Below are 12,863 nucleotides of genomic sequence, written 5' to 3' on the forward strand. Positions count from 1 at the left end.
AAGCACAAAGCTGAAGTAACTTAGCACTGCAAGTTACACAAAATAAAATACTTTAATTCGGTATCCATAAATATTTAACAATAGAAAGAAGGCATTTCTCTCTACATAAACATGCTATGAAATTAGCAGACCTGAACTCTAGATGGCCATAAATGCAAGCTAAATGAATCCTTTAAGTGTTGTGTATCGACAATCTTTCATTCTCCTGGAAATGTGCTTATACTTCATGACTTTACTGGACTGATTGTTGTTGTTAGTTGTGAAGTTGTGTCCAACCCATCGCGACCCCATGAACAATGTTCCTCCAGGCCTTCCTGTCCTCTACCATCTTCTGGAGTCCATTTAAGCTCACACCGACTGCTTCAGTGACTCCATCCTGCCACCTCATTCTCTGTTGTCCCCTTCTTCTATTGCCCTCAATCTTTCCCAGCATAAGGCTCTTCTCCAGTGAGTCCTTCCTTCTCATTAGGTGGTCGAAGTATTTAGAGTTTCATTACTGGACAGATAGGTAAGCTTAAAGGGTATTTATCAAATTATTTCTACTTGGAATAATTGAAAGAGAAGCAAAAACAATTTCTTAAACATGTAAAAGAGACAATGCTTATTTTTCCATAGCAACAAACTTAATTTGCTACTAAATGTACTTTCAGTTGGGAATTCACCCCATTGCAGTGCTTTTCACAGAGGGTTAGTAGGATATTAACCATATTATTATAATCAGAAATTGGTCACCTTTTCATATTATATTTTTAGCTAGATTAAAGCTACACTAAGCTGCACAACTTAGAAACTGCATGTGCAATAAAGATTGTATTTTAGGACAAAGGTAAGTTAAGAAATTGATAATTTTCTAATTAGGATTATAGATAAGTTTTAATGTTTTTTAATTAATCTTTTTATTTACTAAGTGATGTTATCAAAACTCTCAGACAATATCCTTGAGGGCAAAGTGAAGACATGAACATATAATAAAATTATTTGGAGATGTGAATTATTTTTGCATTTGTGATTTATCCTTCTGTTAAAATCAAGGTAAAAGGTTGTTGTAGGAGAAAAGTGAAATATTAAATCTATTCTTTTATACACCAAGGTAAAAAAATCAGCTCTATCTCACTGCAAGCTAACCCAGTATAAAGTTATATATAATAAAGTTGTAGATCTACAAGGAAGTTGTAAACAGAAAAAAGGGAAGTGAATTAAAATTGTTTTCTTAAGAGAGTAGATAACCTTCATAGCTCAAAAACTAACTGTTTGTTCACTTCTGGATCTCACACAAACATGTTTCATACAAACACACATGCCGACAAACAGAACAAAGTCATTTTGTCCAGATTTTGATCTATAAAAGGAAATGAACTATATACCGCAATTAGCTTAACTGATCCCAGTTTATTGGTTATATTCAGACAACTACTGTTGACTGGAACTCTGCCTTTAGCCCGATTTTACACATACAGATAAAATACAAATGTCAAATGACCAAAATAAAATGGACACTGTCACTCTCTCTTTCTCCTTTACATAATCCCACTTGAGAAGAGAAAAGCATCTTTTGATTTGCTTCCCAGTGTTTGATTTTTCTAGGCCAAGGGTGTCAAACCCGCAGCTGGATGCGTCATGTGCTGGCCCTGCCCCCACCCAGTTTAGTGAAGGGGAAAAAAGTCCCAATACATCATGTGATGCTGCCATGACAACACGAGTTTGACACCCCTGTTCCAGGCTATTGTTGACTTGCATGGTTAGGTCTGTTAACCCCCTTTTAATCTTTTCAGTCCCTTGCCCTCTTGAAGTAAAATTCCCTTACATTTTACTTTTTTACTACAAAGCCCAATTTGCAAAACTTCAATTTACCTATTCTTGTGCCCACATACTCCTGCCATATAATTGTTTCTCTATAGAAATCCAAGCTTCTGTTGGAAAATTATCTAGGTAGAGATATAGACTAATACCTTTACCACCCACCACTTAACAAGCATAGAAAAGCAACCTCACCTCACCTTTATCATTTGGCAACATCTGAAAAATTACTATGAAAAATGTAAACACCAAAGAACATCTACACTCTAAGTGCCTGGCTAATTTTTTACCTACCTACTTCCTGTTTCCAAAATATCCCTTTTAACTCACACCAGCACAATTTAACTAAGCAAATTCATTGCATCTACTCTTAACATAGCTTCTTTTGTGAAGAAATTTCAGAAGGCCTTTTTTTTAAGTTTAACTAAGAAGCCTACAAACCTTTCTTCATAAAAGAAGCTTTGTTAAATGTAGGTACAATGAATTGGGAGGATAAAAGTTTCATAATTGGAGTTGGATGTCAGCTGGGCAAATCCACCTGAAATGACAGAGATTCATCTGATAAGAGTTTTACTGTACAATAAGCACTGACAACTTGTCCCACTGCTGCTACTACTAATACTGTGGGGGTATCTGAGATCAATTTAAGCTTGTTGATCTTAAGGATGTAGACAGAGTTTGCTGAAGTAGAACTCATATGTATATAGGAATGAAGAACTAAAATCAATAGATGTGATAACTATGTAGTAATAGCAGTAACACCATAGTTGCAGTTTCAACTCTACCACTGATATTTTCAAATACAGAAATAATGTCTTTGGACATACAACTAGTTGTCTTTTTTAGAGTCAAATTCCAATCAAAATAATTCAAGACACCATTACAACAAAAAGCAGCAATTATAATAATCATCTGAACATGCCACATGAATATATACTAATAAGGAATAGCAGAAAACAACTAAAATGTAATAAAAATATTTACCTGTGTCAAAAATATTAAATAATCTCAAAAATAGGTTAACATCATGGCAAAAACTGAGAAAGTGAAGTAATTTCATAGATACTGCTATGAAACGAACTGTTGTACTGCTATCAAAAAATATCCTGATACATATTACTGACATTTTTCATGACCTGTATCATTCAGCATACGTCATCTTAAAAATAACTGTAACAGAATTTCCTCCTTTTGTTAGATCCCAAGGTTTTGGTATTCCATAGTGCATGCTTGTACCACAGCATTCCCACCCTAGCTTAAAGGCATTCACACAGTACTTGTTACACCTTTCCTCAACCTGCAGACATTCATTTGGCATCATAACAATCTGTGTTCAGCCCCTACTGTCACTTGCACATCTCCTATCTCACTTTGTATTACTCATTTGCCTTCCAGCCTGATTGTGGATTACCTGGACCTGACAACTTCCACCAGGCTTCCCTATTGAGTTTACTTGTGGGAATCAAGCAGGAAATTACCAGTCACAGATGGTTCTTGCTTAAAGACCCATGAGTTTCGATTAACAATGACAATGGAGACTGTTTTTGAAAAGCAATGTGGTCACATTGCATTTTACGAATGCACAGTTTAGCAAGGGAAATTCATGCCCTAATTACATTGCTCACCACCATACTGTTGCTGTCATTATCATGCATGGTCCATTGTCTTCACCTAGTTTCCTTCTTATTATGAGCCACAGTGGCGCAGTGGTTAGAGTACAGTACTTCAGGCTACTTCTGCTGCCTGCCGGCTGTCTGCAATTTGGCAGTTCAAATCTCACCAGTGTAAGCTTGACTCAGCCTTCCATCCTTCTGAGGTCAGTATAAAATGAGGAGCCAAATTGTTGGGGGAAATATGCTGACTCTGTAAACTGCTTAGAGAGGACTATAAAGCACTATGAAGCGGTATATAAGTCTAAGTGCTATTGCTATTATTCCTGACAACTTCTAACATCTCTGAATATCCTGGGTGATCAAATTGGTCAGTAAAGAGTTTTTCCCTTTTAATCATTGACAAAACAATTTACATACCTTTTTCTCCCACAAATGGCAAAGACCAAGTAAAAACATCCATGAAATTTGGAAGCCAGTATGGATGAGGGGAACAATTAAACTGTCTGATATTCATAACGTTGTTTTCATATTTCAATACTGCAGCTGCAAAAGGAAAAAAAATCATTTTAGCCGTTTAATAATATTTTTAATATAATCCAATTATAAAAAAGTTTAGATGTACTAGTGCTTTCTTCATGCACTGTTGCAGTTATATATACTGTCTTACAGAAAATTCCAGGTAAGGAGTGTGATTTCTATTTAATGTTACTTCTTTTGATACAGACTCAAAAGGAAGCTCTCAAGAACTGAGTTTTGTACTACCATTTGTACAATATGCTGCATCATTACTTAGGTTTGGAATTTCTTGTAAACAGTTTTATATGGATTTATTTTAATCTTTATTCCTAATTATATATGTATTAATAAAACAATAAGCATAATATGATTACACTTATTGTTTTTCTTTAAAAAACAATTACTACCCACCTGCCTTCAATTGAGGACCTGTATACTGTGTGAGTCAAAAAGAGGGCTATGAAAATATTTACAGACCCCTCACATCCCGGACATAAACTGTTTCAACTCCTTCCCTCAAAACGATGCTATACAGCACTGCACACCAGAAAAACTAGACACAAGAACAGTTTTTCCCCGAAAGCCATCACTCTGCTAAACAAATAATTCCCTCAACATTGTTCAACTATTTACAAAGTGTGCACTACTATTACTGTTAATCTTCTCATCACTCCTTATCACCCATCCCCTCCCACTTGTAATTGTAGGACTGTAACTTTGTCGCTTGTATCCTTACAATTTGTATTCCTAGTATGATTTGATTGCTTATTGTACCCTATGACTATCATTAAGTGTTGTACCTTATGATTCTTGACTCTTGACGAATGTATCTTTTCTTTATGTACACTGAGAGTGTTTACACCAAGACAAATTCCTTGTGTGTCCAATCACACTTGGCCAATAAAGTATTCTATGCTATGCTATGCTATGCTATGTTATGCTATGCTATTCTATTTAATTCATAGATATAGAGATAGTACTTTTTTATTACATATTCTTTTTTTACCTGGCTTGAAACCTGTAATAAATGTTATTTGAATTCTCAGGAATATTAGTTAGTATATTAGGTATATACTAACTATATATATTGTCTATATTAGTTATTTCTTATTTCAATTTTAAGGCCACCAACTCCATATGACCTTTTCTGAAAAAATGAAATGAAAATAAAATATAAAAATAAAAAATATAATTAAAAACCCAAACAACAAAAAAGCAATTAAAGTTAAAGATGATGAAGTATGTTTAAACAAACTATTGTAGCTTCAAAATTCCCGATAATGGTCTTAAGTCTCCTCATTTTGCTATTAGTCTCTTACAGGAAATATTTTTTCCAGCTCTTTTCTTAACACTAATCCATATAATGCACAAATTAGTTTTGTTTTAAGTTAGGTGCAAAAACTTGACAAGCTGTATGGCATCATATTGTTTTAACTCCCCATTAATTATCTCGAAGTGAAATATTCTGCACTCTATTTGTAATCAGCAGTCACTGATTCAAGAACTAGGAAAATATTCTAAAATCTCAGGAAAAGATCAATGAATGACAAAGTTCCTACAATTTTAGAAAATAAGCGATTAAATGAATAATTCATTTGAGAATCTAAACATTACTAACATACAACACATTAAAAATTTATGTTGCTGATACTGCAGTCCAATACTAGTGATTTTAAAACAAGAATTTAAACTGTGTTTCAAAAGAGCTTCATTTCTTTTAAAAGCCAGGGGCAAAAAGGTATTGTAGTCATTATCCAGAAAAGACGCACACTTAATAACCAATTACTGTGAAAATAACCAGTTATAGAGTTGCTAACAGAAAGCAACTATAGAGGAGGAAAATAATTGAATTCAATATGTTCCTACAGTGTTCTTTTCCATTAAATCCATAATATTTAAGTACTGCCAATTTTCAAATATTATGCAAAAGATTATTAGGCTGTCTAATTAAGCTTTAGAGAAAAACGTATCAATCCTTCCCAAATTTAATTCTAATCCAAACTACTAAAACAGGTAGTTGTATGATCCGATTGTTTCCAGTGTTCTAGAGCAGAAGTAAAATTACAATCATAGCAGAAATTTTGTTCAGACCCTAGTATTGTTCACTTGCCCTTTTTAATACCATTCTAGTGATACATGGCACTTCAATTCCTTCTTTCTTTCAAATTTTCAGATAGAAAGAAAAGCTCAGGGCTAATAAATTTATATGAGAGGAATGCACATCAGACGCGGTATTAGCATCTTTTTGGACTCAGGTCTTTTGGCAGGCCATGTGCCGATTCCTGAGGCTCAGTTTGGCTTTCTTATCGGGGATGTGTTTGATCCTGTTAATCCTGATGAGGTAGACAGATTCCAGTTGGTGTTGCAGAATGCAGGAACCAATGGATTCCACAGCCCTTCCTTTGGAGGTTTCCTCAGGGCTCAACCATCTGACTACTCCTGTTTAAATTTAAATCTGCTGACTGAGGTCATAGCATGGATATTACCCAGCTTTAAATCTCCCTTTCCCCCAACACGAACAAGTGATGGAGTGGAAGACATGTTTCTGAGTGCAAATGGGATTCTGAATGGGAAAGAATAGGCTTTAGAAAGACAAAGTGGCTCTGGGTTGTAGGATCTCCTGGCTCTAGTGATCTTCCATCTTTGATTCTGGATTGTGCTACGCCAAAAATGTACAATCTGAAATCGTTGATGATTATATCCCCAAAAAAAACACAAACAAAAAACCCCCCCCACCCCCCCCCCCCCCCCCCCCCCCCCCCCCCCCCCCCCCCCCCCCCCCCCCCCCCCACCCCCCCCCCCCCCCCCCCCCCCCCCCCCCCCCCCCCCCCCCCCCCCCAAACACCCCCCCCCCCCCCCCCACCCCCCCCCCCCCCCCCCCCCCCCCCCCCCCCCCCCCCCCCCCCCCCCCCCCCCCCCCCCCCCCCCCCCCCCCCCCCCCCCCCACTGGTAGCCCGTGCTCTAGTTGCAAGGAAAGTTTGGACATTCTGTTACTGGGTAGACTAAGATGTGGTTCAATCATATCTGAAGTAATTTCACTTCCCTTTTTCTTCCTTTAATGAATTAATTCATGGGCTATTAGTAAAATACATAACTATATCCATACCTAAATAATGAAAATATCAGATGCAGTTAAGCAAAAGAAAAGAAAACCCCAATTTTTCAACATTAATACTTTGTCATTATAAATTATGTCAAACAGTCACTGTCAACAAAGAAGGAGAAATAGAAGTAAAGGAGTGAGTTATAATGAAAAGCATGCTGTGAGAGAAATGCTCTTACCTTTGTTATTGTATACATCTAGATAGTTTGGTGCTGAAAAAATTGTAATTAGTGATGGGAAGCCTGTTGTCTGGCTTTTCCTGTACATACGATACCTAAAACAAATTGCACAAGACACTTCATTAGCACTGTTAACTACTTATTTAGTAATGTTATTTAGGCTAACTGTAATGTGTGCATGCCTGTTTCATGGATTTTGGTTAAACATTTTTCATATTTTATGTGCACACTTCATATGCTGTTGGGTGGAAGTCAGTAAATTATAATTTCAGTAAATCTGGGGAGATCATATAGTTAGGGCAAAACTGAGATACATACATACGGATAAACTAAAATTACATTAGTCATTGGTTTCTTCTGACATGGTAAAGGCATTTCAAGAAAATTCTGAAAACATGATGGAGAACACACAATTGAAGCTTCTTTCCCCTTTAGAACTGATAAGATTTTACCCTGGTTATTAAAAAATAAATAGTAATTCAGTCAAACTAAATGCTAAATTATTTATTTAGTTTGGCTCTCAAAAGTCCAGACCAAAGCCAATTAAAATTTATAGATAAAACTGTTTACTGAAAAAAACCCTATACCCAAAAACCAAATAAAAGCAAGCAAACTAAAAGTTTAACTCACTACATCTACCTGGGCACCATAAACTACTTTCAGGCAGCTTTTCAAATCTTGCAAAATAATTTATATTACCTTACTACAGCAGATTTTGAGAGGAGAATTAACTGTTTCCTCCTTGTTCCACACTGAAATAATAACGTAGTAAGAACATGTGGAATTTTCTTTTCCGGAGGGGGATGGGGCAGGAGCACGCAACAATTGCATTCAGTCTTAAAGTCTCAGACTGGATACCACTTTTAATAGGAAGAAAGGCATCCTTAAAAACTGTTCACCCCTCCAAATAAAAAGGAACAATGGATTGGATTCAAAGATTGTGTAAACAGACCTAGGTATACACAACAATCTTCCCATTCCTTCTTTTTTTCTGGAGCACCAAGATTCATTCGCTATAGGAGAAAACTCCTGGATAGAGAAAGATGTGATAAAGGCATCTACAGAAGGAAGGATAAATGCCACAGATTAAGTGGAAGGTTCTTGGCAAGCAATCAGGTTTAGGCCAATGCAGTCCTAGAATTTTTTAGGCTGGGTTATGAAAATCAATTTTAGATTCTCTTCCTTCTCTGACCATAAGGGCAATATGTACAGCATGTTAACAATGAGTTATTTCATGAGCTGTGTATCTCACTATACTTACATTCATGCTATAGTCAATCTCTATACTGTTAGATGCACCATTAGTGTCAACAGAAACATTAGTTTACATTGCTGATTATTCTGATTTTGTTTTATATTTGAGCTGACAATTTAAAAAGAAAACAAGCCTGTTTACAATTATATGTTTGTGTGTGAGAGAGATGTTGTGTTTGTGTGAATATACATCTGTTTGTGTATATATAAGTTTCCTGGTGTGTAGCATGGTGTCTATACATGTTCTTATGTACAGTACCAGTAACAATTGTTAGGATGCAAGGAGGCAAGGAGAGATGCATCTCTAATGTCATAGCAAGTGTGATCATTTTGATATGCTTTTTTGTTTGTTTGCTGCAGAAGTTCTTTCTGGGTTGGGGCAGCACAATTCCAAAAATTATATATAGGGAAACAACTGTAGGAGGCTATGTTTCCATCCTTACTCACAAGCCAGTTAAAGTTCTTGTTGACAAAATTTCTTTGGATAATTCAGGAGGGCTACTCTTATCTTCCTGCACATACTTCCTTTGACTTTTGAAAATATATAAAAAAATCTTCTGAGAGATGGTTTCATGTCTTTCCAAGCTTTTTTCAATAAAGTTTAATAAAGAAAGGAATGACATTATGGATTTAACATGTTCAAGATTCCTTTTAAAGAGATGTCTGCAAGTTTCTTTGGCATTTTCAAAGTTCTCCCTACCATCATGTCTGTTCCCGTTTGCACATTTGCACAGAAGGTAGTAAGGGTGAAACTGGGCCATTGGACTGGCTGACAAATTTAAAAGGCCTTAAGATCAGAGTTCCCCAGTGTTTCCAGCTTTGCAGACCTGGCTGGCGTGGGGTGGGGTGGGGTAGATGGGGTAGCTTCATGTGAGTGGCTGGCAAGTGGTGCACACAGCTTTATCTGCCTAAGTAGCATGCATTGCACGTGCTCCTGCCACTCACACAAATGGAGCACACATGGATGCGCTTGCCCGCTGCTCACACAAATGAGGATGTGCATGTGCGTGCGGGTGGTCTCTGGCCGTTTCCATGGGCCGGGTGCACTCCCTTTACGCCTCAGCCCACAGGTTGAAGATCCCTGCCTTAGGTCTTCCTTGCCATAAATGGTGGTACAAGACAAGTCTATATTCTCATTCATAAGTAAGTGTTTGCAATTTGGCATCTACAGTCACAATACTTTCTTCAACATCTCTAAATGGCATTATCCATTGATTTCCAAAGTATTTTTTTAGAAAACTAAAAATGATGGACTTCCATATTTTATAAGCATCCTGTATTATCACAAAAAATCTTGAAGCCTTTTAGCCTTTCTAACATCTTCTGAGTAGATTTTTTTTTTAGTTTTCATGATACTGAATCAATCATATGTTGTTAGAAAGGTTATTGATCTTTGGTATAAAACTATTATTTTACTTCTACTGAATTCACACTATTCTCAATAGAATTCTCTTTACAAAAGCTTTATTTTGCTATTCATAGGTGTGCCACTTTTATTCCTATCCAGAATAAAGCAAGGTCCCAACAGATATCGTTACAGCAGTTACGGGTATGTCCTTTTTACAGGTATGTTCTTTTTCATCTTGTAAAGCAGATAATCTTTCTGGAGAAGAAATTTATGTTAACATTTCCAAGAATCTTCCAACAGAAGTTGCAAATGGAAGCACAATAAATAAGTAAGTAGCCCAATCCTAGGTTTACCTCAAAGTGCTATTTTACACCAATATAAATCTTTCCTACATGAAGTTCTTCCTTTCTGAAATCAGTGAGGGACCTCTTGTAAGGGTTTCCAAAGTATATTTTTTTTTTTTAAAAAAAGGGGGGGGGGTCTTCCTTCCCTGAATTATTGAAACAAGCATGTTTCCCAAAAGCTAAGATATAGCTGTCTTGATTATTGCTCCTGGTTAGGACAGCCACATACAAACTTGTAGAAGATTGGAGCCTTGAAAGAAGCTGCACTAAGACTTTCAGAAGACATGACTACTTTAATGCTTTGGAAACACAAGGACTTCATTCGTGCAAAGCTGCACTCATAAAGTTATTTCATCTTTGTCTGTAGCATAGTGAGAGACTGAGATAGAGCTGGGAGTGAGTCAATTGACTATTTATCTCATAGAAAGCAATTAAAGTCCAGCTGCTGAGAGAGAAGGAAAAAATCATTGAAAGAGCCTCTGACACATTATAACTGAAACTGGGTAAGCCCAATGACAGTTTTCAAGATTCTGTATATATTCTAAATTGGCATTAAGCTACCTTACTGAAATCTGTATCATTCTTGCTTCCTTGGTCTTGCCAGCTATGTGGGTGTTGGCAGGTAGGTACAATAGGAAAACAGAATGCCCACTTTCTCTGTGTCTCTACTAAGTTAATACAGCTCAAAAGATCCATCTGGCATTTCATTTTCTCAAACTCATTTATTTTGAAAGGTGTTTTAAATGACATATATTGTTAAATAAACATATAGTTTGGCAGTTTTATACCATCTTGTAAGAAAAGCTGGGATACACATTAATTAAATCAAGTCACATGCTGTAAATTTGTTTCATCAAAGGAGAAGAAAGGGTTAAATGTGGAAGATTTATTATGCAATTGATGCAACTCTCTAATTTAGTTCTTAGTTTATTCAAAGTGTACTTCCTTCCAGAGATTAGAGAAAGATATTTTTTCTTTCAAACTGTTTACCTGTAGATCTGGAAAATTAACAGGCTGTACAAAGCTATTATATTTTCTGCTGCTGCTTATCTACTCTAACCTCTAACATTACATCATTATGGGTATTTATGAGATTTTGAGTTCAAGGCTATTTAAAACGGTTTGAATATCAGGATTTCATTTTGGAATCCTTGAAGGTAAGGAAGGGCACCTGACTCCCTTTTGCAGTATATTATGCTAAAAAATACATAAATATTCATACTGAGAATGTAATTTCAAGACTGATGGACTTGCTAGATTACAGAACTTTGATAAAGGCTAGGTGGTACTCTTTTTCCCTGTTTGTTAAAAAACAAAACAAAACAACAGCAGTCTTGGCATGTTGTTTAGATCAGCAGTCCCTAATCTTTGAGGCTTGGTGGCCTGGCTAGGAGCGAGAAGTTGCCAAGCATGCAACTGCAGCCCTTGCATGAGTTGTGGGCTGGCACATACAGTGTACAGTTCATCTTGCGTGAGTGTGCAGCAGTATTCATGCTCACTCCATTCACACAGCCCAGTTTCGAATAGCCTGGTTGAGGGACCAGGGGTTGGGGCCTTCTAATTTAGATCTCCAAGAAACATCTCCAAAGACAGCAGCCTACCCTGACATATCTATCTGTATCCAACTGCTTGGAAGACAAAATCAAGCTGACTGGTACTGAGAATAATATATATAAACTATATAATTTAAAAACTCACCCAGCATCTTGGGCTTCATGAGCTCGAAGTATAGATAATAAGTTATTGTGCTGTAGGAAGTCACATACAGCAGGGTAACTGTTTGAGATTAAGAAGAAAGATATTAGTTCATTTAAAATTTAAATATTAGATTAAAATACACACACACAAAATAAATTAGTCACTTTCTTCAAGAATATATAGATGTAGTAAAAGGTATTTGTGCATCTCCTCTTTTTTCCAAGGAGTCCCAGTTTGAACAAAAATGACATAAATGCCTTCCCCCATTCTTTATTCCATAGTCCATAAAGCTGATACTTTGCTTTTGATGTCTTATCTTGTAAAGTTCTATTATACAATTTTTGTAGTTTATCTACTATTTATGTATAACTTTCATTCATTCATTCCATTTTTTTCTACCAAATGCAACTACTTCAATTTTTAAATCCACATTTGTCATCAGATTATGGCATTTATCTAACATTCACTGCAAATTATTTGGGCTTGCTGCCAACAGTGGCAGCATCACCTACAACAAAATGCTTGCACATTCATGTTTCCAGCCAACAAAGCTCTAACTTTGCAACAAATATTCTTTAAATATTTATGCATAAATACATTATACTGTACTACAAAGTGGACACCACATATATTATCTTACTCCCATTTCATTGTTAAACTATTCATAAAACATCTTTACTAATGTTTCAGTTCCATCATGTGCCTCTTTCAGCAGTTAACTCCCACTCCACATTCAGGTGAAACATTCCATAATCAAGGTGGTTTGTTTTATAATATGCTTGCTTTAAATTAAACAACATAAAATCACTTTCTTTCTCATATTTCTAATTTTCTTTGTGACCTGCCGAAGATAAAAATATTGTCTGCACAGCCCTTCCCTTGCACAAAGTCATCCTACAATTCCAAGTTTTTGTTCAATCTTATCCTTTCTCTTCACTATTCAAACCCTTTCAACCTGAATTCTGTTTAAGCCCTAACCAGATAGGATTAATAAGCTTATTTTCCTGGGAG

General features: G+C 36.2%; 1 protein-coding gene across 12 annotated transcripts in view; it reads right to left on the minus strand.

The window, feature by feature from the left end:
• The window catches only part of PPP3CA (protein phosphatase 3 catalytic subunit alpha), a 208,889-nt gene that overhangs the window by 36,371 nt on the left and 159,655 nt on the right, over positions 1-12,863 (minus strand). For all 12 annotated transcript variants that reach the window (XM_026672699.2, XM_087962896.1, XM_087962898.1 and 9 more), the window contains exons 7-9: positions 11,853-11,930; positions 7,209-7,303; positions 3,828-3,953 (exon numbers count right to left, since the gene is read on the minus strand). In XM_026672699.2, coding sequence (XP_026528484.1) covers positions 3,828-3,953; positions 7,209-7,303; positions 11,853-11,930 — 299 coding nt within the window. The remainder of the gene's footprint in view (positions 1-3,827; positions 3,954-7,208; positions 7,304-11,852; positions 11,931-12,863) is intronic.

This window comes from Notechis scutatus, chromosome 4 (assembly GCF_049901735.1).
Source record: "Notechis scutatus isolate UNSWTSFEM ecotype Mainland chromosome 4, rNotScu1.2, whole genome shotgun sequence".
Taxonomy (NCBI): Eukaryota; Metazoa; Chordata; class Lepidosauria; order Squamata; family Elapidae; genus Notechis; species Notechis scutatus.